The sequence below is a fragment of the Montipora capricornis genome, chromosome 13, assembly GCF_036669925.1.
Source record: "Montipora capricornis isolate CH-2021 chromosome 13, ASM3666992v2, whole genome shotgun sequence".
Lineage (NCBI taxonomy): Eukaryota > Metazoa > Cnidaria > Anthozoa > Scleractinia > Acroporidae > Montipora > Montipora capricornis.
The window spans coordinates 31,113,684-31,137,407 of NC_090895.1; the positions used below are offsets into that span (position 1 = coordinate 31,113,684).

At 39.0% G+C, this 23,724-nt stretch overlaps 2 protein-coding genes across 4 annotated transcripts; both read right to left on the reverse strand.

Annotated features, from left to right (window-relative positions):
• Nucleotides 1–100: 100 nt before the first annotated feature.
• Nucleotides 101–9,972, reverse strand: LOC138028752 (macrophage receptor MARCO-like). 3 transcript variants are annotated; one of them, XM_068876356.1, is made up of 9 exons: nucleotides 8,866–9,972; nucleotides 8,650–8,722; nucleotides 5,831–5,848; nucleotides 4,709–4,807; nucleotides 3,738–3,950; nucleotides 3,312–3,419; nucleotides 2,963–2,979; nucleotides 2,818–2,869; nucleotides 101–1,279 (listed from the first exon to the last, which is right to left on the reverse strand). In XM_068876356.1, exons 1-9 carry the CDS (start codon nucleotides 9,133–9,135, stop codon nucleotides 906–908), a joined length of 1,224 nt encoding a protein of 407 aa, XP_068732457.1. In that variant the 5' UTR covers nucleotides 9,136–9,972; the 3' UTR covers nucleotides 101–905. The 3 variants fall into 3 exon arrangements, with proteins under 3 accessions (XP_068732457.1, XP_068732456.1, XP_068732458.1); XM_068876355.1 differs by having other exon boundaries at nucleotides 5,822–5,848; nucleotides 8,866–9,966; XM_068876357.1 differs by having other exon boundaries at nucleotides 1,137–2,134; nucleotides 5,822–5,848; nucleotides 8,866–9,965.
• Nucleotides 9,973–16,816: 6,844 nt separating this feature from the next.
• Nucleotides 16,817–23,598, reverse strand: LOC138028756 (complement C1q subcomponent subunit C-like). Its single transcript, XM_068876362.1, has 8 exons — nucleotides 23,076–23,598; nucleotides 22,877–22,943; nucleotides 22,069–22,086; nucleotides 20,762–20,779; nucleotides 19,980–20,114; nucleotides 19,517–19,542; nucleotides 18,864–18,915; nucleotides 16,817–18,431 (listed from the first exon to the last, which is right to left on the reverse strand). Exons 1-8 carry the CDS (start codon nucleotides 23,406–23,408, stop codon nucleotides 18,076–18,078), a joined length of 1,005 nt encoding a protein of 334 aa, XP_068732463.1. The 5' UTR covers nucleotides 23,409–23,598; the 3' UTR covers nucleotides 16,817–18,075.
• Nucleotides 23,599–23,724: the final 126 nt, after the last annotated feature.

Below are 23,724 nucleotides of genomic sequence, written 5' to 3' on the forward strand. Positions count from 1 at the left end.
AATATTTTAAAATCAATTTTGACCGATCACGATCTTCCCAGATCCAACCTTGCGCAAGACTTGTCGTCCACGGTTTTTGCAAAACCTCACCAGTCAATTATAAAGTTTTGTATTTTATTTTTTTTTACCACAAGTAGTCCGTGATACCTAACTTTTTCGATTACAATGCCAGAACGTCTATAATGCGTTTCGTAAAACACGGCTTAGGTATTTACCGTTTACTGTTTATCATTGCAGAGTTTGATGATACCATTGCAACTCGAAATCAGTTGACAAAAAAAATATTTACATCTGATAATCATCAGTGATAAATGATAATCTTTGGATTCCAAAGGTTCAACGTTGCTTCTAGAGCGCTTTTCAAATGAGTGGCTTCTTCTTCGAATGCGTGCGCACATTTACCCGCGCGCTTTGATCTGTTTTGTGTTCAGCAATTATTGTCGCGTTTATGACACTGAGGTGAAAAGCGCTCTATAATTTATACGTACATCAAATCAACCTTGATCGAATATTTGAGATTGATCAGTTTTTATCTTGTCTGTCATTGTTTTGAATTCTCGTTCTTTCTTTAAGAATTTCAACAAGTTCCATTGATCTTCGATATCCTGTCTGCCCACTGTATTGATGATAGGGTTGAAGACAAGATAAAAACAAAAAAAAAACCTCTCATATTCTCTTCTACCTGGTTGTATTACACTCTTTTAACTTTTATTTTAACTTTCGCGCCTGCAAATTCGGAACTGGTTCTAAACGTTTTAATGGGTGGTGGGTTCAAGTGAAAGCTATTCAAGGTGTTCTTTTTTCGTAGCTTTTTACTTCTTAAGGAGTTGGAGACCAGCTGTAAATTGCATTTGTTGCTCGATGGTGGTAGTGATGCTTGGCGTGTTTAGTCGGCGAAAAAAGAATCAAATTTGTGCTGGATGAATCATAAATGCACCAAAATAGCTGTATTCTGGATCCATAGAATAATACCTTGAAAATGGAGTTCGCACAGATATATAATCAGATACATTCAGAAAGACTATTCCGCCGTTGTAATTCGTGTTATACCCTGGATTATATCCTCTTCCTTTGTTCGCAACAGTAGATCTACTCTGCATAAATTTGTGCGCGTTGACATACAACTGATGTGCCATTTGATATGCCGTCTCGTCGTGGTAGTACATCTGGGAATAAACATAGTAATAACCAGCTTTCCGTATGTGAACGGCCCCTTTACTGTACATAAGCCCGTCTGATTTGTGCCGCACTTGCCAGTTGTTTACTGTACGTCTGGAAACTGAAGAGAGACAAACGCATACCTTGAGGTTAGGGACGTGCAAGAGAAACTACGTCTAGCGCCAACTGTCTGTTCAAAAATGTTCAAATATTTTTAACATTAAAATATAAGATCTGTGTTTTCAGTTTTATGTGCTGGTAGGATTACAAGCTGGTGCGATGTCCGAAGGAGATCCCAATCAAAGCCGAGGAGAACAAACTGGCAAGAGGTACACATCAGGCAGTATGATGACCACAGGCCAACTGGACAGCGGCTGCGCTATTTGCGAAATTTAAATCTTCCCGAGGTGTTAGTGTTAATCCAAAGACAACTAGAGTTAAAGAACGAGATGTGTACACAGCTTACAAAACATCAAAATGTGTTCCTTTTCTCGTAAGCTTCAAGAGTGTGCTACACAGAAAAGTTATCAGCACTGCTCAGGACTGAGTGCGCAATGACGTTGACGTGATGCTTAACATTTCATTGTCAAAGGCTACAACATTTTTCGTCTCGTCGATCACATGGAGTGAAGCAAAAATGCCCCAAAGAAGCTTCCCTCCCTATCCATGTAGTATATCTTGGTGTATGGGATTCCAACAGAGATAGTGTCGTTTTCTTCTAGCAAGAAAACCCCTCCATGGTACTTGGTGTTGTATCTCCTAATGGTGCTGATAACACTTCCCATACTTTCCAGCACCTTGTCGTCATTGACAAACGTGTAATGACCCATTTGTGGAGAACTACCGTCGTAGTAATACATCTGACTGTATATGAAGTAGTACCCAGTCTTCTTGACCTCCACCCTTCCAGTTTGTCTGTGGTAAAGAATACTGCCTTCTCTGTGCCTCAACCTCCAGTTACTTATCCTTTGGGAACCTGGTAACAAAGCCATCATTTTATTAGCTTTTGGGCCTGTTACAGAGGCCTTATATACTGAACATAAGCGGCACTGAGAGAGGATTAGAGTGGTTTTCGTCGTGTTATTAGCGAAAGCAGTGGCTCCACATCCTGTGCACTTTGATTTTAAAGTTTGGCTCATTTCTTTGCCGTTTTCTCTTGGAAAAATAGACTTGAAATAGTTCTCAAGGAAACGTAAGAACAAGAGGATGGAGTCTCCATTCCCTCTCATTCTTTTCGGTGGCGTTCATCCTTGTACAAAAGCCGTGGCATTTTTTAATTATGTACGCGTCGTTAGTTTCGTAAACTGTTAGAGTAAACAGTTCTGTTCAGCTTTTGGTCTCGTATACTTTGTGCGGTCTTTCGAGTTATCGAGTTGGTGTACTTGGTATGAAGACCTTGCTATTCGCGAACGGTTACAGTCCAAGCCATTTCTAACCTGAAATTTTCAGGCTTTCCTTTTATTACCGCTTAAGAAACATGTTTATCTGCGAAAATCTAAAATATGTCCTTCATGTACAGTCTCTTATCATCTCTTAACTGTTTTCCACATCCTTTTTGTTAGGCTTCCTATTCGTAAAAAGGAGGCCATAACTCTTATGTAAAACAATTTTATTACACATAACATAACATAACATAACGTAACATAACAAGAGCATTACTTGGATTATTAATCCTTGTTCCATCACCAACAAGATGGATGCTTTCAGTCATCTAAGGAGCAAAAAAAGTGAAATTACGTTAGTGACAGCTTTTTTTCATCGAAGCGCTGTTAAAGGAGACAAAGCTATCACTATGGCAACTCACCGAAGTTCCGGGCATACCTGAAAATGGGATAAAACACACCATCAACATTGAATTGATTAAAATGCACTCTAAGAGCACACAACCCATAAAATCAAGATCATTGAAAAGAGACTTGAGAATCACTTGATTTTGGAGCAAAAATACAGTGCATGGACTAATGACGATGATGACGAGAAGGAAGATGTTCGCGACGAAGATAATTACTGACCGTTCAGATATCATCTCCAAAGCCTTAGCCATTTTTTTTTCCATGTTGACGTTATTTCGGTTGGTATTCAATGAAATATAGCTCATCTCGTGCAAAAGACATCGGCATTATTTTCTATAAAACAGCAAACATGCTTAGTACCTTTTTCTCCTTTCGATCCATCAACACCAGGGAGTCCCCTGGCGCCGGGTAAACCAGAAACCCCTGTCTCGCCTTTGATGCCTTTTTGCCCTTGCGATCCAATTGCACCTGAGAACAAATCAAACAACAGCAAGTCTTTTAGGTCAATCTTGAAGAGACATTTGTTATGTCCAAAAGGGATGTTGAATCTCCACGTTAGGTCACGACTTTAACCAACTCCTCACCACATGTCGAAGAGTACATTCAATAAATGCCACATAGCATCCCCTAACTTTCAGTACGCCTTCATTAGGAAAGCATAAACAACGAAACTCTTTGTTTCAAATACGTGGTTGACTGTGACGTTTAAAGTTAACAGAACACTTGGTGACGTTATGTATCTCGTCACCTGTGATGCTAGACATAACACATAAGTGCACTGCTCACCTGCGTTGCCCTTAGGGCCATCAACACCAGGGTCTCCCTTGTCACCAGGAGCTCCTCTCTCACCTCTAAGCCCCTCCGAACCTTCGTCTCCTTTGGGTCCTTGGATACCTCTATCTCCTTTCAGTCCTTTTCCAGGTTCACCTTTGTCTCCCTGTGGTCCGGCAACACCTGGATCGCCTCTGAGGCCCTTTATACCTTGCGGTCCAGCTTTACCTGAGAACGAACCCAAAGCCAAATTTAAGGTCATTAACTGAAACAATTAATTTGACTTTACCATCTTCAATTCCCACGGCCTTCTCCCGTCTGACGTTGTAGCTCAGTCGGTAGAGCAGCGGTGATCTGACCCGAAGGTCGTTGGTTCAATTCCCACCCTGGTCAGAGTTTTTCTCTGTCCTTGTGTGGGCCAATTTCCATTAGTAGAGCTAACGCTCACATGGTTCATATGGGATAGAAACCTAGCAATTCACATTACACTCTAATCAATTAAGTCTGTTCTATTAACGGGAAATGTTTGTTTTGTTTTTTGATGCCAAAACTAAATCGACTTGACAACAAGCATTGTTCCAGCCATTAAGTTTTGCAAATCCAGTGGCGTATAAACTTTAACGTGAACAGTAACTTTTTTGGTTTTAAATCATTTAAAGTTTTAATTGCACCCTTTCACAAGTGGTCAAGAGCCCCGCTGGCCCTAAAAATGCTCAAGTGGTCTGACTACAGATCTGGGATCCATGCCTGCCAGTTTGATAATGGTACTGAATGTTAGGACTAGAAGCTAAAGAGAATGTCATGTGAAACAGTCATTTTATCTTGTAGGTGAAGCTCCTACGACCTTTTGATTAAAGAGTGTCGCCGAAGAAACTTGAGAAGGATTACAAAATCTAACTGGAAAAGTGTGAAGTCTGTTTCAAGTAGTCGACAAAAGGTACAGTCACTTTCACCCTCTTGGTAATTCATTGGCGACCCATACCTACCTTGAGGTCCTTCGACACCAGTAGGTCCCGTTGGTCCGTCGAGACCAGGTTCGCCCTTTTGACCATGCTCTCCTTTAGGGCCTTGATCTCCTTTGTGGCCTGAGGAAAATGCGTCATTTGTAATTGCAAATTACAAAAGCTAATTTACAGTAGTTTTTCGCTTGGTGATTACCTTTCGTTCCTTTAGAAGTAAAATTTGTGAGAATGATATGGATATTTAGAGGAAAATTTGAAAATTAATCCGCATGTGTTCAGGTCCGCCACGTAACTTCAAATTTAGAGAATTGACGTCGTTGTAAGAGCGAGAACGGCATAAAAATGTACACAAATGAGAAACGCACGTGCAGGGTGTGCACAGCTATTGTTTTTGCTCATTACAGCGGCTATTGTTTTGTGACGTTCTCGTAGCCGTCGTCGTTGTCCTTTTTTAATTAATTAATTAATTAATTAAGCTCCCTAAGGCCTGGTTTTCACTAGAAACGCAAGCATAAGCATAAAGGCCGGGACACACTAGGCGACAAGTCGCAGCGACATGTCTCTGCGACAAATTGCTCCATGTGTACTACTTGCAAAACAAGTCGCTGCGACACGACGCCTGTTCGGTGCAGACGCAGTGATCTCGTATGAGGGGGAATGTGAACTAGTTTTCTAATTCAATATGGCTGACATATGACGCTCTCTCATTGGTTCATTTATATTTTGTCGCAGCGACTTGCCGGAAGTGTACACACGATGCGACAACGCGGCTTTCGTAAATTTTGTCGCTGCGATTAAGTCGCACGAATTCAAACTGTCACACAAGGCGATTTGTCACACAAATCACACAAGGCTGTCACATAAGGCGATTTGTTGCGGTGACTTGGGTTAGTGTGTCCCGGCCTTAAGCAACACACGCAGACGCATTTACTTGTTGTTAATTAGTGTCTATTGTTCGAACAAAAGGCTCTAAAATAAACAACAAGCTACCGAGTTTGCGTATGCTTCTTGTGCTTATGCTTGCGTCGATAGTGAAAACCAGGCTTAATATCTTTAGTTGTGTCACAAGTAGGGCTTAATATTTAGTGATTCTCACTCATCTTAAAGTTTGCAAGTGAGAATTTGTCAAAAAATTACCTTTTTTACCTTTCTTGCCTCTACGACCTGCAAAGAAACGAAAACAAAAAAACATGATCTAAAGACAAAAGACCTCAACGCCGAAGATTGATAAGGGACAATCGCAAAATATTTGTCAAATACAAAGAAAAACATTGGAAATCACTTTTTTTTTTTGACAAATCAGTTTTAAAGAGTTTTTCAAATCTGAGATACTTTTACAAATTCTATCAAAATGATTGGATCCACAAATAACTCAAAATTCGAAAATACTTCGGAGACGCAAATAATTTTTTTGTCACGTGATAATTGCGCCAGCCTCTGCCCCCTCCAAAATGGCGGTCTTTCCAATAGAAAGCATCATGGTTCAGTCTGCCATAAAAGCGGAAGAGAATTTGGCAACAACGAGGTATTGTGCCGTGGGTGTGGAACACTAACGAGACGGAAGCAGGAAAGTGAGTTGTGCAATTCAACAGAGGAGATAACTTTGAAAGGGGATTTCATTGAGACCATTTCTATGAACGTGACAACTTTGAAGAGAAGTCTAAGTCAGAATACATGGGTTGCGAAGAAGAAACAACCTAGATCATTCAGAGCACTCTGTTCGGGAAATAATCAAACGTCAAATTGAGGGCCCTTCACCACTTCTTGGATATCATGGAATAGGCTAGGAACAAGCTGCAATTTTACTGCTCCTCGAGACATGGTCATGCAAATTTTACGAAAGTTGGAACCAGATGCCTTCGCACTTCGAAAGGCTAGGAAGCTTCAACGTTGGTCATACTTTTCACCGCGGCCAAGCGCCACTTGGCATGTGCTCACGTCTCTTTAGTGTTCCATACCCACGGCAGAATACCCCGTTGTTCTCAAATTGCCTTCCACATTTATGGCAGACTGAACCATCGCGCTTTCTATTGTACTCCACGATTTTGAACGCGGGAGAGGCGTGTGACGCTGGCTGACTGCTGGCGCAAGTATCACGCGACTTAAAAATATATTTTTTGTATTTCACGGCAATTCTTGGATTGCAAACTGTTTTTGACGTTTGAGAAAAAGTTTTTTGTGGATCCAATAATTTAATGGGATTTTGCATTTCCTCGTATGCCAAAAGTTCAGTCCACGTTTTGAGTTTTGGACATAGTCTGTTGATGCCACGCGTTTATCACGTGTTTTGAATACTTGATATTAAAAGGCCTCATTTTTTTATTTATAACTCTATCCTGGCTACTTTATTTACTTCTCTGGTGTGGGAAAGAAACGGTCTATTTGCAAATTTGAAGCTTTAACCATGCCCAGGTCAAGCCAGTCAAATATTGACACAAATTAAGCAGAGACGACTACATTGAATTCAAATATCTACAATGTTTTGTTTTGAAGCAAATATCGTGACATTGCTTTAAACCTTTTGTTCAGCTTTTGGTCTACCAGATTGCATATTGGATCAACTATATAACCACTCTTCACTTGGGGCTTTCTCTTTTCTTGAAGTATTTATCACTTGTTGTTTACTAATTGTAACGAACAGCTAAAGAAGTAGTCATCAATGTATAATTGAGTAGTGTTTCATCGGCGGTCAAAGCGATTTAGGCTTATTTTAACCACGCTAGTGTAATCTCAAACAAACATATCCGTCCATATGGGTTTTAAAAGTTTGCCATAAACATTTTTAAAGTCAAGTATCCTTAGTTCCGGCGTATGAAAAAAACTGATTTCCGCACTCCGCCGAAATTCATCCGGATTGAAGAGAAATAAATAATAAGAAATCCTATCTCAGCTCTTTCCTTTTTTATCTGAGTCTGAGCTCTTTCAAGTCAAATCAATTGAGTTGTTGCAAAGTTGATATGGAGAGTTGTGAGATATTGTTGTTCCCAATTCAGTACGAAAAAAATAACAGTAAATTGCTCTACGTGTCTGGCAAGTATGTAAATGAATGATAACACAAATAATACTGATCGTACTGGCCACAGGTCAACATAGGTAAAAGGGGTTTAGTTTCTAAAGTAATTGTGGTGTGCGTCAGTGGGGTGGTAAAACATAGAAACGGTTCTATCAACTAGGTTAACAATAGACCAGTACTAGTACTTAACCGATTTTGTCAATTGTGTTTTCCCCCTGGAAGGCGAAAATAAGTGAAGCTAATAATCTTTACATCAAAGACAACCAGGCGTTAAACGGTGTTGTCCTAAATGTGCGTTTGGGCGTTTTGTTTAAAGGAGCCACGATGTCGTGACTTGATAGTTTTAACGACGCTAATTTGCGAGCAAGGTAAATAAACCGGCCGGTGAATCTGATAAGATTAAATATTGGTGTGAATCCTGGGTAAGATAAACATGCATTCCGTCAAGTCTTTTTCGCTGTCTCATTGTCCCTTTCAAATAGTAATGTCTAACCCTGGAAAGTCCTTGAAGTCAATTAGTCCAGAAAGTCAAACAATGGCGCCAACACGGAAGTAAATAAACCATTGGACGAAATTTTAGAGACTGACGGACCTTGATTTCCTCTTCGTTCCGGCATGCAGTGCATACAGTCAGTTGATGTTTTCTTTGCTGTTAATCCTGACCCCTGTTAGAAACCTTTATTATCATGATCATTATTCAGTGTTATTATTATTATTGCAAATCAGTTGTCTTTGGAAATTTGCCTTTCATCACGGATAAGGTCGATCGGACATCTTGAATCAATCGCATGCTAAATTACCATAAACCATCCCTTATTATCTAGTAGAAGTTACTTGTATCGCTTTTATCGCACCCTAAATTGTAGGGTAACAAGTCTTCACTCAAAAATTGTTTGCCTGAGCTCCTTTAATCTTGTCTAGGAATGAGTAGTGTTACAATAGATTTTAATACCTTTTGGACATGTGCAAGACCCCTCGATCTGTCTTTTCTCCCTCTCTTGTTCCAGAGCATCAGCTAAAGCAAGCTTGAAACGAAGAGCATTCAACTTGATTCCTGCACCTTACTTATGAATGCAAGAGTTCTAAGAATGATCGCTAATTCAAATCAGATATACGATTGCAAGATTTTTTCAACTGAAAGAAAGTTTGCAGCTTGAAATTAACCAACCTTGTCATTCGGCCGTTTAAATTTTTCCTCAGTTTCACCCACCGATTCCTGTCGAGATGTCTGAGCTGTGAAACTGTTTTCCAGCATACGAACACGATCTGCCAGTTCGCCTGTGACTGACTCCAGAGAATGTATTTGTGCTGTCTGCGCAACTGCTACGCGATACAAAGTCACCATAAAAACCGTGGTCAAGATGATGTACAATGCAGCCATAGCAATTCCAAAGTTTTCTGCATAGAGTCGTGCACGTGTTTTTCCCTGTTGGTTCATTATTGCAGCCGGATTGTTTTACATGGAAACTCTAAACGCCAAATTCCCGCTTTGTTTTGATGCCTGTACGCTAGTTTGTGAAGAATAGTTTCATTGTCCCACGCTTCAGTGAGCTTTAGTAGGTTCTCAGAAAATTACATCTCCAAGGCGCATGTGCTTGTCTGATTGACAAACAAAGGAAAGTTGAATATGTAACATCCTGAAAGTATAGCTCTTGCTGTTCAGAGATCGAAAGAGTCAAGGAAATGCTGCAATGTCGCTATCAGGTGGAAAAAAATTGAGAGTTCACGTTCCAGCAAAATAGTCGTCAAGTCGAGGTCATAACAAATAAAGTATTTCCGAGGAGATTTTTCTTCCAAAAGTAGCCTGCGGTGAAAGCTACAATTGTAGGGGTCAAAAATATTCAAGACCACTTCAGTAGATTAGTAAGTTTTGAAAAGTGACGTGTTAGAGAGCCCACCTTGTAAGTTATGAGTGTCTAGAAACATGCAGAGAAGCGTCCTGGAGGATACATTTATATAAATAAATGGACTGTAGGGCACGAAGCATGTTGATTGTAATGGCCTGACAGAGTGGCGCTCCAGACGGGCATCCCTTGAAAAGAAACGTACCAGGAATGTTTTGGACGAATTTCCTCAAGGGCAGAATTATAGATTGCACTGAAATTCCCTCTCATCTGGAAGTGGCAGATGGGATGGGTTCAAACTGCAAACAACATTAAAACATAAAGGTTTTGATTATAATTACTGCTAATGGAGCGGTTTCATTAGACTATATACCTATCAATCCAACTCTATGCAATCCTACTTTTATAATTAGTATAGTATAATTAATATAGTCGAGTAATATGGAACGGCCGCCACTAGCATTACTCCTTATGCCTCAGATAACGCGCCCATACAGCCAGTAGCAAACTATCAAGTTTTGTTTCTATCTTCCAACTACTTTGAAAAGCATAAATCTCCGCGTGTCACCATGATCCGTAAGTAATACGGATAGTTTTAACATGTGTCCAATCTACTGAACATGCACTCTTTACAATATAGAACTGGTAGCTAGGAGAACGTCTCCTTATGCGCACTTGCTGTCTGATCATTAAAAGTCTTCGAAACAGCCCCACTTTTTGGGGCTGTTTTGCGAGTTTCAACTCCTTTTTTGGAGTATAAAATTTGGTTGCGTTTCCACCGAAAGTGAAGTGAAATTTTGCCGTATTTTATTTCAGCAATTTGCTATGTCGCGCTTGTTGGAAGAATTCCATTTTATCTAGCTTCACTTGGGATTAGGCAAAAGTACTTCAAGAAAACAGTTATGTTAACGATGTCCACTTTTCTTACCACCGTCAATGTGCGACCACCTTGATATTACTGACGTCTCGTTTGGGCGGAACAAAGCCCTTACACCTCATTTCCTATCAAGCAAGGGAAGCTCGGCATCTGACCACCCTGTCATTGATAAAATCTGAAGGGCTTTACTGATTTATCCACTAGTTCTTTTTTATGGGTAATTTCAAGTTTAATATGCGTACATTAACGCTCTTAGAGATTAACCTTTGATACAATTGACATCGAAAATACCCGGCTTCACTAAGACTAGGAAAGCAATCACGACATCAGCACACATTTATACGAAAGAAAATCGCTAAGAGTAAACATATTTCTGAAGTGAACTTTCTTATGTGGTACAGGGATCCCTTTCAATAACCACCTTAATTTTTGGGTTAAGGACGGTGACTTCATAAAACCGATCGTTCATATGAGGCCTGTTAAGCTATTTTAAGATATGCATTGTAAAGTTTATCATTAAGCAAAAGCAGACTTCGTTCGCTTTCCAATAAGACAAGAATTTAGTCGGGAGATTTGATCGTTAGTCTCGTTTGTTTTAAGTTTTTGATAGAGTACGTGCGAGCATAAAATCGCAGTCTAACTTTGAACGGAGAAAATACTCTCTTGAATATTGACGTATGATCTACATTGAGAAAACAAAATGATTTACAACCAAAATGAAAGAATCTACTTGGAGATATTTACGATGAAAAGATTAATTTAGGCTTAAAATTTAGATGATATTGGTTGTTTGCCATTTACCAAAAAAACCGGAAATTTCGGTTGGAATGTAAATGGTAAACCTATTTTGGTCGGCCCAAACGGAAAATTTCCGGAGAAAACGGGATTTCTTGAAAGGCAGTCCAAAATTTCCAAACGGTAAACGTGTTTACCATTTGCATTCTCCCCACCGTGATTTTTCCTCTCTCCAGACTCTCTCGGTAAACTTGAACGAATTGTGTAAATGGTACACACCCCGATCCCAACTGAATTTCCCATTCGGGAGTTTTTGCTTACCATTTGAACAAACCTAGTACCAACCCGGTTTCTGCTTGTAAATGGTAAACAAACATTATCTCTTAGAGATGAACCAAGAACGCCCCGAAGAAGCTTCCCCAGGGTACCATATTTAAGTGCTTTGGTATTTGGTATCAAGTTTTTTGCTTGGTCCAATTATGCTTGCTTCACTTGACATTTCCCTGTTGCCGTTAATGAAAGTGTCATGGGCCTTTTTATTTGTGCTCCCATCAAAGTAAAATATTTGGCTGGCTGTATACAAAGTAGACTCCGGCCACTTTGACCTGTGTTTCACCCAGAGGAGCATGGTACACGATGCTGCCCTGTTTGTGTGCTATATCCCAATTGGTACTGATGCGGTACGATCTTGAAAACGAAAATAGTCAGAAAAAAGGGGGGGGGGGGGGGTTAGGTCTTTTCAAACGTTGCCGGGCCGTGTAGCACTTATATTTGAACAGACTTAACTGATTAGAGTGTAATGTGAAGTGCTACGTATCTAACCCCATATGAATTATGTGAGCGTTAGCCCTACTGATGGAAAGGGGCCGACACAAAGACAGAGAAAAACTCTGACCAGGGCAACACGTCCTTCGGGTTAGATCACCGCTGCTCTACCGACTGAGCTACAAGGTCAAACGGGAGAAGGCCGTGGGAACTGAAGATGCTAAAGTCACGGCAATGAACATGTACAAGGAGGGATTACGTTTTTTCAAACGTTGGCCGTGTAGCAGTTATATTTGAACAACTTAACTGATAAGGGTGTAATATGAAGTGAACACAACACAATGTCCACGGCCAGGACCCGAACCCGGACCACTCGATCCGGAGTCGAGCGCACTAACGATGAGGCCATCGCGCCTCCCACCATGTTTATCACAAGTAAATATAAATTTTATTTCTCATGTGGTACTCACTTGTAGGTTGCAATATCAGAAAGGCCTCTTCTGTGATATAAGCTTCCCTTCCGTTGTTGGAAACAGTTGAAGATAGCGGTCCACGCATTTTTACAGGTTTGCTGAAAGCGATTTCAGACTCACTAATGGACACTAATTTAGATTTCTCAGTCGCAGATCCATTTTCACCATGGTTTTCCTTGGCACCTCTTAGTCCCGGATAACCGTCCTTTCCGGGTGGACTGAGGATCCAACTGTCCCTACGTCACTTATCAATACGTTCACACGTGAGCTGAGATATACGGTTCTATTTTGCACACAAAAGTCCAGTCCACGTTCTAGATTTTGGACACTGTCTGTAGATGCCAAGCGTTTTGAATATTTGATATTAAAAGAAGCCATATATTAATATTTATATTTATAGCTTTTGTGGGTTGCCACAATCCCGGCTACTTTGTTTACTTCTCTTGTCTGGAAAATAAACGGTCTAATTAGAATTGAAGCTTTCTTCATGGCAAGGTCAAGCCAGTCATGCATATATCGACAAACATAAATTAAGCAATGTCTACGTTGAATTTAAATATCTGATATCTTGTTTTGTTTTGAAGCAAATATCGTGACATTGCTTTTACCTTTTGTTCAACTTTTGGTCTGCATGATTGCATCTTGGATCAACTCTGTCTCTACAAATAACCACTCGTCATTTGGGGCTTTCTCTTTTCTTGAATTCATGTCAGTTACACTTGTTATTTATTACTTGTAAGTAATTTGAGGTATGTCGAGACCACTGTCGTGACCTCGCGAACAGCTAAAGGTAGTCATCAATTTATAATTGAGCAGCTGTTCATTTAGGGTTATTTTAACCACACTACTGTAATGTCAAACAAAAATATCCAACCAAATGCGTTGTAAACATTTTTTAAGCCAAGTATCCTAAGTTCCAGCGAATGAAAAAACCTAATTTCCGCACTCCGCCGAAATTTCATCTGGATTGAAGAGAAATTACATCCCATCTCTTTCCTGAAAGTCAAGTCAAACCAATAGCCCACTTAAGAGATATTAAAGATTCAGTCCTGAAAAAAAGGCATCATCTCGAGGCTCTGGGGAATAAACTCATACAAATTAGTTCTTATATTTAATTCATTCCTCAGAGCCTCGAGATCGCGAGATGATGTCTTTTGTTTCGGACTGAATTTTGATATATCGAAATCGGCTATTGAATTGAATTGAATTGAATTTCAAAAATTGCGTTCATAACTGCGAGGATCATAGCTTCACTTGATTTCATATTCGCAGTTCATATATGATCCATTTCTTATATCATTTCATCATTGATTCATTCCTTACGGGAACATTAGAACCCACAAATGACCAGCTCCCAACGTCAGTGGCCTCATAGCTCAGTTGGTTAGAGCGTCGCACCGGTATCGCGAGGTCACCGGTTCAAACCCCGTTGAAGTCCTGAATTTTTCAGGCTTTTCTATGCAATTTTAAAAATTACGTTCATAACTGCGAATATCATAGCTTCACTTGATGTTGTGTACAAATATGCAAAAAGAAAAACAATAGCAATAAATTTCTTTTACTGTGTCAACGGAAATGAATGATAACTTTACAGGAGAAATAATACTGATCTTACTGACCGCAATTGGTTTCAAAGGCTTAGTTAAGAAACTATTATAGTCTTTACTATACACATGAAAAAACATCACAGAACAACAGACCTGTTCAGTTTACAAATTTCAATAAAAAATATAATTGTCTAAAATTAAGTAATGTTCTATTGATAAAAATACTTTTAAAACGTTCAGTCCTTATTCTTGGTATAATGAAAGAGTGCTCCCTATTTTTTAAAACTCTATCCCTAGTTCGCGGTAAGAGGTGATGAAGTGGATTGTTGGGAGACTTAATTGTCTCCCAAAGCTGGCGATCCTTTTCAGATAAAATATTCAAAACAGAATGACATTTTTAGTATATCCCAATTTCAAAGGTCTATTAACAAAAATTATCAATGCGGCTAAGATATTTGTTATAGAAAGCACCACCCCAAACCTCAATAGCATAAGTAAAAATTGAAAGAATTAACGAATTTAAAAAAAATCTAGTCGACCGAAAACCCATGGTGTTTGCAGACACGCAAAATGTGGAGACGAGAACTAGCTTTGGATAACATCAGAAACCCATAAGGGTTGAAACGTGTAACGCGCGTTCACAGCTTCCGAATATTCATTGCGAACTGATTGGTTGAATGTTTCAGTGCTAAGTACCATATTTGGAAACCCCTCGCTCTTGTTGTTCCAAATATAGTACTTAGTAAATTGAATATTCAGAAGCTTGTTTCCCAGCACACAAGCGCCCGTTACACGTTTCAACCCTTATGGGTTTCTTATAACATATAATCAAAACGTGTATCCCAGTTGGTTGGATTATCCTCGAAAATAACTCTTAAGAGTTTTAAATTAGACTTGCGCTTAATATATTGCAAAGGGTCAGGTTGATCTTTTTCTGTTTTCCCTTTCATTAACATTTCCCATGTTTTCCCTAGATTTAAACTCATGCGATTATCTTTTGCCCATCCCATTATTGATTTTACCTCAATCTCGCTATCTGCTTGACTTAATTTAGCGCCAACTGGTATACTTAAGGAGATGACGGATAGTGGCTGTTCGCCACTAGTGTTCGCTGTTTTGGCCCTGACAATGCACAAACCATGCTGTTTTCCCTAATGATAGCCAATCAAAAGTTTCTAATGTTAACTAAGTTATCATTATCTTTATTCAAAACTCAGTTATGAACCGACGACATGGTCACGGTCAACTTAACATGAAGTGCTACAACGGATAGACGAGAAAGACATTAGACATGTCGTGACAATTACACGACGTACATAGATTAGAAGGTCACCGACGTAATATTCCCATTCACCGTATTCTCGGTTTTCACATGACGTCACGACCGCCATGTTGGTGCCCAAAACAAAGAAAAGGCGGCCATGTTGGTGCCCCGACCAAATCCTCCGGGAATTTAACTCTATTATTATGCAAACGCTTCCTTTTGTTTTCGTTGAAAAACATGCCTGTTGATCACGTGAGTGAAAACCAGCAATTCAAGCATTTTGCATAGCGCTGATCAACAGTGTTTAACTCAAAGCACACATTCCGAATAGCGCTGATCTACAAGTATTTAAGTCTAACACCCATTTTTAAACAGGTTATCTTTCAATTTTGGTGATGAGTATCTATTTAAATATTATGAAAACTCGTCCTTTGAAGTTTTCGGGGTTTCAAAACCAGTCCATCTATATGAACTATGATCAGGCAAACTGGTTGATAACGTAAAATTGACCACAGTAAAGAAATTTGAATGCTGACGTTTTGAGGGTTAGCCCTTCGCCGCTCTACTAACTCTGGTCAGTGACATTTGTTATGTTGTCAGTGAAAAAAGTAATAAAGAAATAAACAGTAATCCAAGATTGTTCTGAATATGAAAACTACAAGATTGATTTGGGTGGGAGGGTGGTTGAAAATAGTAGCCAGAGATATAAGCTAACAATGGACCCCTTGAGGCGGTGTATGAGACTGACTTTGTCAATTTGTTTTTGCCCTTAAAGCTAAAAATAATTTAAACATCAAAAACATCCAGACGTTAAACGGTGTGTGATGGCTTAGTAGTGTTCAAATCGGCCAAAATGTCATGACCTGATAGTTTGAAAGATGTTAATTGCCTTGTTAGCAAAGTAAACAAACCGGCCGGTGAATCTGATAAGATTAAATGTTGGTGTTAATAGACCAATTCGGCTAACTCAATGTTGTACCCAATTCAAATACTATGGGAATAAGCCGTCTTGTTCCAAGAATTTCCATATCATTTAAATGTGAATGCTTCATTGTCATGCAAATTCAAAACACAAAGAATCTTAACCCTGAGAGATTTGAATTGGATACAACATTGAGTTAGCCGAATTGGTCTATCCTGGTTAAGATAAGCATGCATTTCGTCAAGTCTTTTTCGCTGTCTTATAGACCTTATTCATAAATGGCGGCCAATTTATAATTCTTTTGTCGAAGTGCAAATTAACCTACCAAGCCTCGATACCATACAGTGAATTGACAAGAATTCTTGCTCTAAAATGAGGCTTGGTAGGCTAATTTGTACGTGGACAAAAGAATTATAAATGTGGCCGCCATTTATGAATAAGGTCTATTGTCCTTTTCAAATAGTAATGTCTAACCCTGGAAAGTCCTTGAAGTCAATTAGACCAGAAAGTCAAACAATGGCGCCAACAAGGAAGTAAATAAACCATTGGACTGGCGGACCTTGATTTCCTCTTTTTCTTCTTCTTTTCTTTTTTTTTGTTCTCACGTAAACGTTTATTACTAATACTGTGACTATACGTAAAAAGAAATAATAATACTATAGCTACGTACATCACTTGCGATACACGTACAATTTCAACACTAATTACAAATTTATTATCACTACAGATAGAACAAAAAAAAACACTATTTACAGAAATTGTGACTACTCGCAACCATAGCACTAGGAGCTCAGAAGTGCTAATGTTTCTTTCCTCTTCGTTACCGGCATGTAGTGCATACGTTGTTGATGTTTTCTTTTCTGCTAATCCTGATCCATGTTAGAAATCTTTATTATCGTGATTATTATTCAGTATTATTATATTTCCCTGAACCGATTACAACTCTAAATATTACAATTATCAAGGAAAATTTGCAAACTGCCTGATTCAAGATCTGGTTATCCAGATCTCGAATTATAAACCGACAAAATTTGGCGATTTGTAAAATAGTAACTTGGTTCTCGTTTGGTCATTCATGTGATTTTTTTATCTCTCAGTCCCTTGTACAAGCCCTGGCATTACTTTCCTCAACAGCGATTCACTCTCGTACAGTATGGCCCTCAACATGTCATTTGCTAAATCTCTTGCGTTTCTTTCATTTGTAATTAGTTCTTATTCGTCTCATTGTGTCTTCATTCCACCCTAACACCCTATTACACCGTACTTACTACTGGAACTATCAAGATGGTTCAAACGCTAATTGCTGATAGTTTCGTAACTTTTCGACTTCTTTCTCTTGAACATTCTTTTCGTATTCTTTGCGTAAAGCGCGTTTTAAAGGTTATTTTTGAACAGAGTAGACACTGCCTTCATCGAGGACAAATTTGTATCACCTTGTGTCGAAGTACAACTCATAACACCATAATAATGCAGGATAATTAATATACAGGATAATAATTTACAGGATAGAACAGTCAGACCAGTTGCCAGCTGAGAGATCTCAGGCTTTGTGTTAAACGGCAAACTAAAGCGAGTTGAACATTTGGGCATGAAGAAACTAAGTATTTTAACATGATTAAACTTTCTTATGGGGTGTAGGGCTTCTTTTGAATAACCACCTTGAGGCCTGTTAAGCTATCTTAAGATACGTATTGTAAAGTATATCATTGTGCAAAACCAGACTGTGTTCGCTTCCCAATAGAACAATATGACGTTACTCAGGAAATTTGATGTTTTAAGCTTTAGATACCGTGCGTGCGAGCATAAAATCACGGTCTAAACTCTTAAAGAAAATATTCTCTTGAATATTGCCGCATGATCTACATGGTCTAATTTACAAACAAAAAAAGGGTCTACTTGGGGATATTTGTGGTCAAAGGATTTAGCCCAAGAAATTAGATGATATTATCTCTCAGAGATGAACCAAGAACGCCCCGAAGAAGCTTCCCCAGGGTACCATATTAAAGAGCTTTGTGTAACGCGCGCGAACCCCAATGGTGTCGTTGACCCTAAGGCGAAATATACGTCCATGGTATTTGGTATCAAGTTTTTTGCTTGGTCCAATTATACTTGCTTCACTTGACATTTCCCTGTTGCCGTTAATGAAAGTGTCATGGGCCATTTGATTTGTGCTCCCATCAAAGTAAAATATTTGGCTGTACACAAAGTAGACTCCGGCCACTTTTACTTGTATTTCGCCCAGGTCAGCATGATACACGATGCTGCCCTCCTTGTGTGCTATATCCCAGTTGACAATGCGGTGCGATCCTGAAAACAGAAAATCGGCAACAATTTACTCACGACACCGAGTATCAAGTATTTATGAGTCATGAGTCAATGAGTTAGTGCAGTTACCCTAACCCATAAAATGAAAGCTAAAATTTCAGAAAGTGCTTAGGCACTGAAACGAGGGCTTAGGCTTAATCAATAAATTATTGCTATATTGACTGTGAGTCTCATTGACTCATGACTCATGACTCATGACTCATGACTCATTGACCATTTGACTCAAAAACATGGGCCCTCCACTGCACCACAGATGGAAAGTCGAATTAATTATCTTGAACCAAGAGCCCGCACGTGCTTACAAGACTCGAAGAAAGAATTTGCAATATCTTAACCGTTTATCGTTTTCTCCGACTTCTAGTGGGTACAAATAATCTCATTAAGAAAATTCAAAGTTGATCGTTGGAGACTTACGAGGTTGTTCTATGTTCTTTCCTTTTCCAGCCAAGTGAATGCTCTCACTGATCTGAAAGTTACACAAAAAGTTTAATTGGAATTCCAAGTGTCTAAATAATTGTTTGCTTCTCTACTGTCGGAGTAATTAACGAGTATTCCGGTTTTTTATAAAAAAAACATACATGCAGTGCATTAACCGTCCGACATCTCTTATCAATTATAAAATAATTAGGATAGTACGCACATTCTCATTGGTAAATAGCTGTGTTTAGATGAGAGTATGGAAACACGGCTGTGACATCACACGAATGTGTTGTCAGACGCACGTTTTGATTGGCTGGTGGGAAATATGATCGTGTATCAAGAAAATCTGTTTCAATCAAAAAGTAAAAAAAAGGATTTTCCTTCATTTGTCGAATCATCTTTGAAAAATATTTTATAAAAGCAACAGAGAACTTTTTGCCGTGTTTTCATAGACTCATCTAAACACGAGGGGGAGTTGAGAGAATTCTCGACAGTTATGCAAACCCTCGACTGCGCCTCGGGTTTGCATAATTGTCTCGAATTCTCCCAACTCCCCCTCGTGTTTAGATAAGGCTATGGAAACACGGAAAACGTCCTCTGTTGCTCAAAGAAAAAATACTTTTAGAGGTTAAATGTTATATTCTTACTAAACGTCCAGGTGGTCCTGGCGGTCCTGTAACAAAATGGAAGAAAATTTAAGAAATTAATTACTTCTGTAGTTTCAAGAGAAACGGCTGCCAAAACATTCTGGTAGTAAGTAAAAACTTCATCTCAGCTTCATGTTCACCACAAGTCAATATAAATTTCATTTCTTATGTGATATCTTATGTGATCCTCGCTTGTACCTCCACTCGCAATTTCAGAACGGCCTTTCTCATTATCTAAATTTCCCTTGCGTTGTGGGAAACACTTGAAGGTAGCCCACGAATTTTCAAAGATTCGCTAATACAGTTTTGCTGAAAGCGATTTCAGACTCCCTAATTTTCACTAAATAAATACAGATTTCTCAGTCGCAGATCGAAGAAAGTTCTCTCTCAGCACTAAAACGAAGGGATACTTATTTGTACGACACTCCTAGCATGATATGATGATTCATTGACAAGACCAAACCTGGTAAGCCCCTGGGTCCTTGCAATCCTATGGCTCCTGCAGGTCCTTTTTCACCATTGTCTCCCTTCACACCTTTTAATCCCGGAGAACCGTCCTTTCCCGTTGGCCCTTGGGGTCCAACTGGCCCTGCGTCACCTATCAATAAGTTCAGTTGTTAGTTGAGTTATACGATTCTATTTTATAATCAAATTTGGGCTCGTACTTTGGGTATCGGAAATAATGGACCCTTGTTTCTTGAAATTTGTTTCTTTTCAGCTTTGTGTCATCTCTGTATTCTAATGTTTTTTACTCAAATGAAAGCCCATATTGACTTAAATGGTGATTCTCTATTTTTTTTTTAATTATGGTGAATTTGACCTTTTTCAGAAATATGGTCTGTCATTCCTTAGTGAAGAAGACTGAAACCTTCCTTCTTACGCTCTGTGTGAAAGTGGTAAGATTTGCCAGCTAATCTGCTGAATACCCTGCCACTTATTTGCATATGAAAAACCCTATTGTATTTCGACTCATTCTTCAAAGAAAGCCGCCGAATGCTAACAAAGGTGACAGGGCATACAGTAGTTATTCCCGATTTTCCAACCTTCTCGGTTAGGTGGAAGCAACGCCGTATTCCTTGTCTAGCCTTTGTGCTCATAAACTTTTCGAGGAGATCGAGAATCCACGTACAGTTCATAAAGAACAGCAAGCGTTGTCCCTGGTTTCATGTTCTTGCTTATTGCAGAGTCAAAGTAAAGCGCGTTTAAACTGATATGTTAATATCATTATCATATTTTATCCCTTACCTTTCCTGCCTTTGCAAACTGCAAGGAAAATTGAAAAAGCTGAATCAGAGTTAGAGTTAGAGTCAGTGAAATAAGTCTTAACTTTCTGTCATTTGGTACTTCAATACAATCTTTTTTGTAAGAACATTCAGGATGTGATTAACCAGAATCTTAAGGACCGTGCCTACTATTGTTACTGCGCATACGTTCCGCGCATCTCGAGATACTCAGATTTCCTATCGGTGATGCTTATCAATACAGGATATTTTTGCGCGATTTAAAATTACGCAGAGAAAGTAGGTCTCAGTAAGTACCATTGATATCCAAAAAAAAAACAATTTGGGGTAACCATGCATTTTTCAGAGAAAATTAAGCTTCAATTTGAGAAAGAACGCCATACATGGCTTTGTATTTTAAAGCTTTTTACAAATATTGTTCATGAATTATCTTTGAAAAATGGGTGGTTACCCCCAATTTTCTTTTTCGATTTCAATAACACTTGTTAAGATCTACATTTCCCGCATAATCATAAACCGGGGCAAAAATACCTTTGTATTAGTAGGCACCGTCCTTAAGTAGAGAGCTTTAGATTCTAGGACGAGAACGACTACAAGTACGAGATTTTCTCATAGAAAAACGTTGAGCGCGCGAAAAAGCAGCGTCATTTGAGCGGGAAAAACGTGATACCGTTGTCATTTTAGTACGAGGTTTTGCAACAAGGTCCTGTCAAAACAAGTCACCAACGGGGTAGCCTGAGTTTTGGCATTTTTCGATCAGCAAAAAGGCTCAGGCACCAGCAATAAGAATAACTGAGCAACCTATGCTGCTAACAAAGAGTAAGATTAATTGTCTGAGTTATATATTTTCTATGTATTTTCGCTAAAAACGGGCAGTCAAATCTCGTACTCGTTCTTGTCCTCTTCCTAGAATCTAAAGGTCCCTACCAAGAACATACCCAAGCTGAGAGTCGGTTAAGAATGTGTTTATGTTGCTCGTATATTATTTCTTGTGAGTATGAATAAAAGTAAAACAAATGTAACTCTGTAGTCTAGAAGGATAATGGACTCCGATGATATACTTAGGGACGTTCCTTATCATTAACGTTAAAGGGATTTTCCTATTGCGGGATACTGAAGAACAACTTAGTTTGTAGTCAAACTTAGAACGAGACAAGAACAAGAACGTTTTCAAATCAAATCGCAAAAAAAATAAGAACGTTCAGCCTTAGCCCTAAAATTGGACGTTGTTATAAAAAAAGAGTGTATTTTTTGACTGTCACGCAACATCGTAACCTAGCAATGTAACGCAACGCTTAGTACACAACTTACTTTTTTTACATCTGAGACCTGCAAATAAGGGTAAATTGGGATTAGAACCACTTTTAATTAAAGTTTGTCTTGTGTTAATGGTATCCTTAACCGAAGTATTCATAAGTGCTATTGATCCTTTATTCTCACCAAAGGTGTTCCAAGAAATTATGGCAAGAACTATAAGTTCTTGGTTCCGACTGTGATCCAAACCATCGCCACGACTAATGATGACATATATGTACAGCGGATTTCTCTTGTTTTGATTTACACCACTTTAATATTTTAAAAGAATTTGAGTAAAGCATTGTACAGAAGTCTATTCTGTTTTCTCACGCCGTTTGAACTTCTAGGAAAGAGTTAACCTTAGAATATACAATAATGGGGTCATTTGTTGAGAAATATGCGGAAGTAATGGGGCGAACAGATACGGTAAAATCATTTAACGATCATTTAATGAGCTTGAACAGATTAAATGATTGATTTAATGCTACGCAAACAAACCTTACTATCACAAAAAAGGTGATCTACTGTGAATGTTTAGCGGTGGGTTAAATGGTGATAAGTGGTGTTGTTATTCATGCCAAACGAATTTGCATCGAATTGGACGAGAAAATCTCTCTCGATTCATGTCGGTTGGGAAAACCTAGCTTTCCAAGTGTAAGTCACCACTACGCAGTTGTAAGTGATAAAACACGAAAAAAAAAAAAAAAAACAGTTTACTGGGGCTTTAACAATGGAATGAATGGCCGGTCAATGAGGTTTATTCAAATGACGTTTATTGGAGGCTAAACACTGAAGGAGAAAATCTTAAAACGTGTTGACTTACTTTCACCTGGTAGTCGGTGTCCTTCAAATTGCCGTTTATCTCTTGTGATAATCAAATCATTGGGAACCTGCGAATCAGCGCATATGGCCTTCAGCGACAGGCTTTGCATTTACAAGTTAAAACATGTGCATAATTTTTGGAATACAGACAAGAAAACAAAGTCTTCGTTTTGCATAGTTTCTGTTGATTTCAAACAAACCTTATTTTTTGGATTCATGGGGTTTCCCTCTGCAGTCTCGGCTTTTTCGGATCTCTTCGCTGAGAAGCTTGCTTCTAAATTTTGAATACGAGCCTCGAGATTGCTCGCTGCAGCTTCCAGTGTTTGTATCCTTGCCGTTTGCATTACCACTAAACGATAAAGAGTCAACATGACGACAGTGACAAGTACACCGTAGACCAGTGACGTTAAAATCGCGAATGAGATCAAATTACAGCTGCGAGCACGCGGTTTGTCCGAACTGTCCATAGCTGTGCCTTTCCTGCTTAAATCTGGAGTTGAATAATTTGTTTTCATCAGGTCAGATCTTGTCATTGGCACTGTTTGATTTATGTTTCATGCTTCGTTAAGCATTTGCTTCATCGGTTTCCCGGAAATTCGAGAGCCATTAATGGGAAAATGTGAAGGCAATTTGTCTGTTCACCCGTCATGGGAGTTTCATAGTACTGAACAGTCTGACTCTTTTGCTTTAACTTTGATATGACTAGTCGTACTATGTCCATTATTTCCTGGGTACAGACTAAATACCACTTGACTGTGCCAAATGACCTCTTTGAAACCCTCTTTGCCGCACCCGTTTTTACTGACCACACGAGAAGGCTTCTCGGTAAAAACGGCTTCTCGGTAAAAA

What these genes read in the sequence shown, in the direction of transcription:
- LOC138028756 (XM_068876362.1), bottom strand. Translation starts at nt 23,408, where the DNA reads ATGACAAGATCTGACCTGATGAAAACAAATTATTCAACTCCAGATTTA. An exon ending in CAGGACCACCTGGACGTTTA is followed by an intron (nt 18,916 to 19,516) that starts GTAAGAATATAA and finishes TGTAACTTTCAG; the next exon opens with ATCAGTGAGAGCATTCACTT. An exon ending in AAAGAACATAGAACAACCTC is followed by an intron (nt 18,432 to 18,863) that starts GTAAGTCTCCAA and finishes TTCTGTTTTCAG; the next exon opens with GATCGCACCGCATTGTCAAC.
- LOC138028752 (XM_068876355.1), bottom strand. Translation starts at nt 9,135, where the DNA reads ATGAACCAACAGGGAAAAACACGTGCACGACTCTATGCAGAAAACTTT. An exon ending in AGGCAAGAAAGGTAAAAAAG is followed by an intron (nt 4,808 to 5,821) that starts GTAATTTTTTGA and finishes CATTTTCCTCAG; the next exon opens with GCCACAAAGGAGATCAAGGC. An exon ending in TGGCCCTAAGGGCAACGCAG is followed by an intron (nt 3,420 to 3,737) that starts GTGAGCAGTGCA and finishes ATTTGTTCTCAG; the next exon opens with GTGCAATTGGATCGCAAGGG.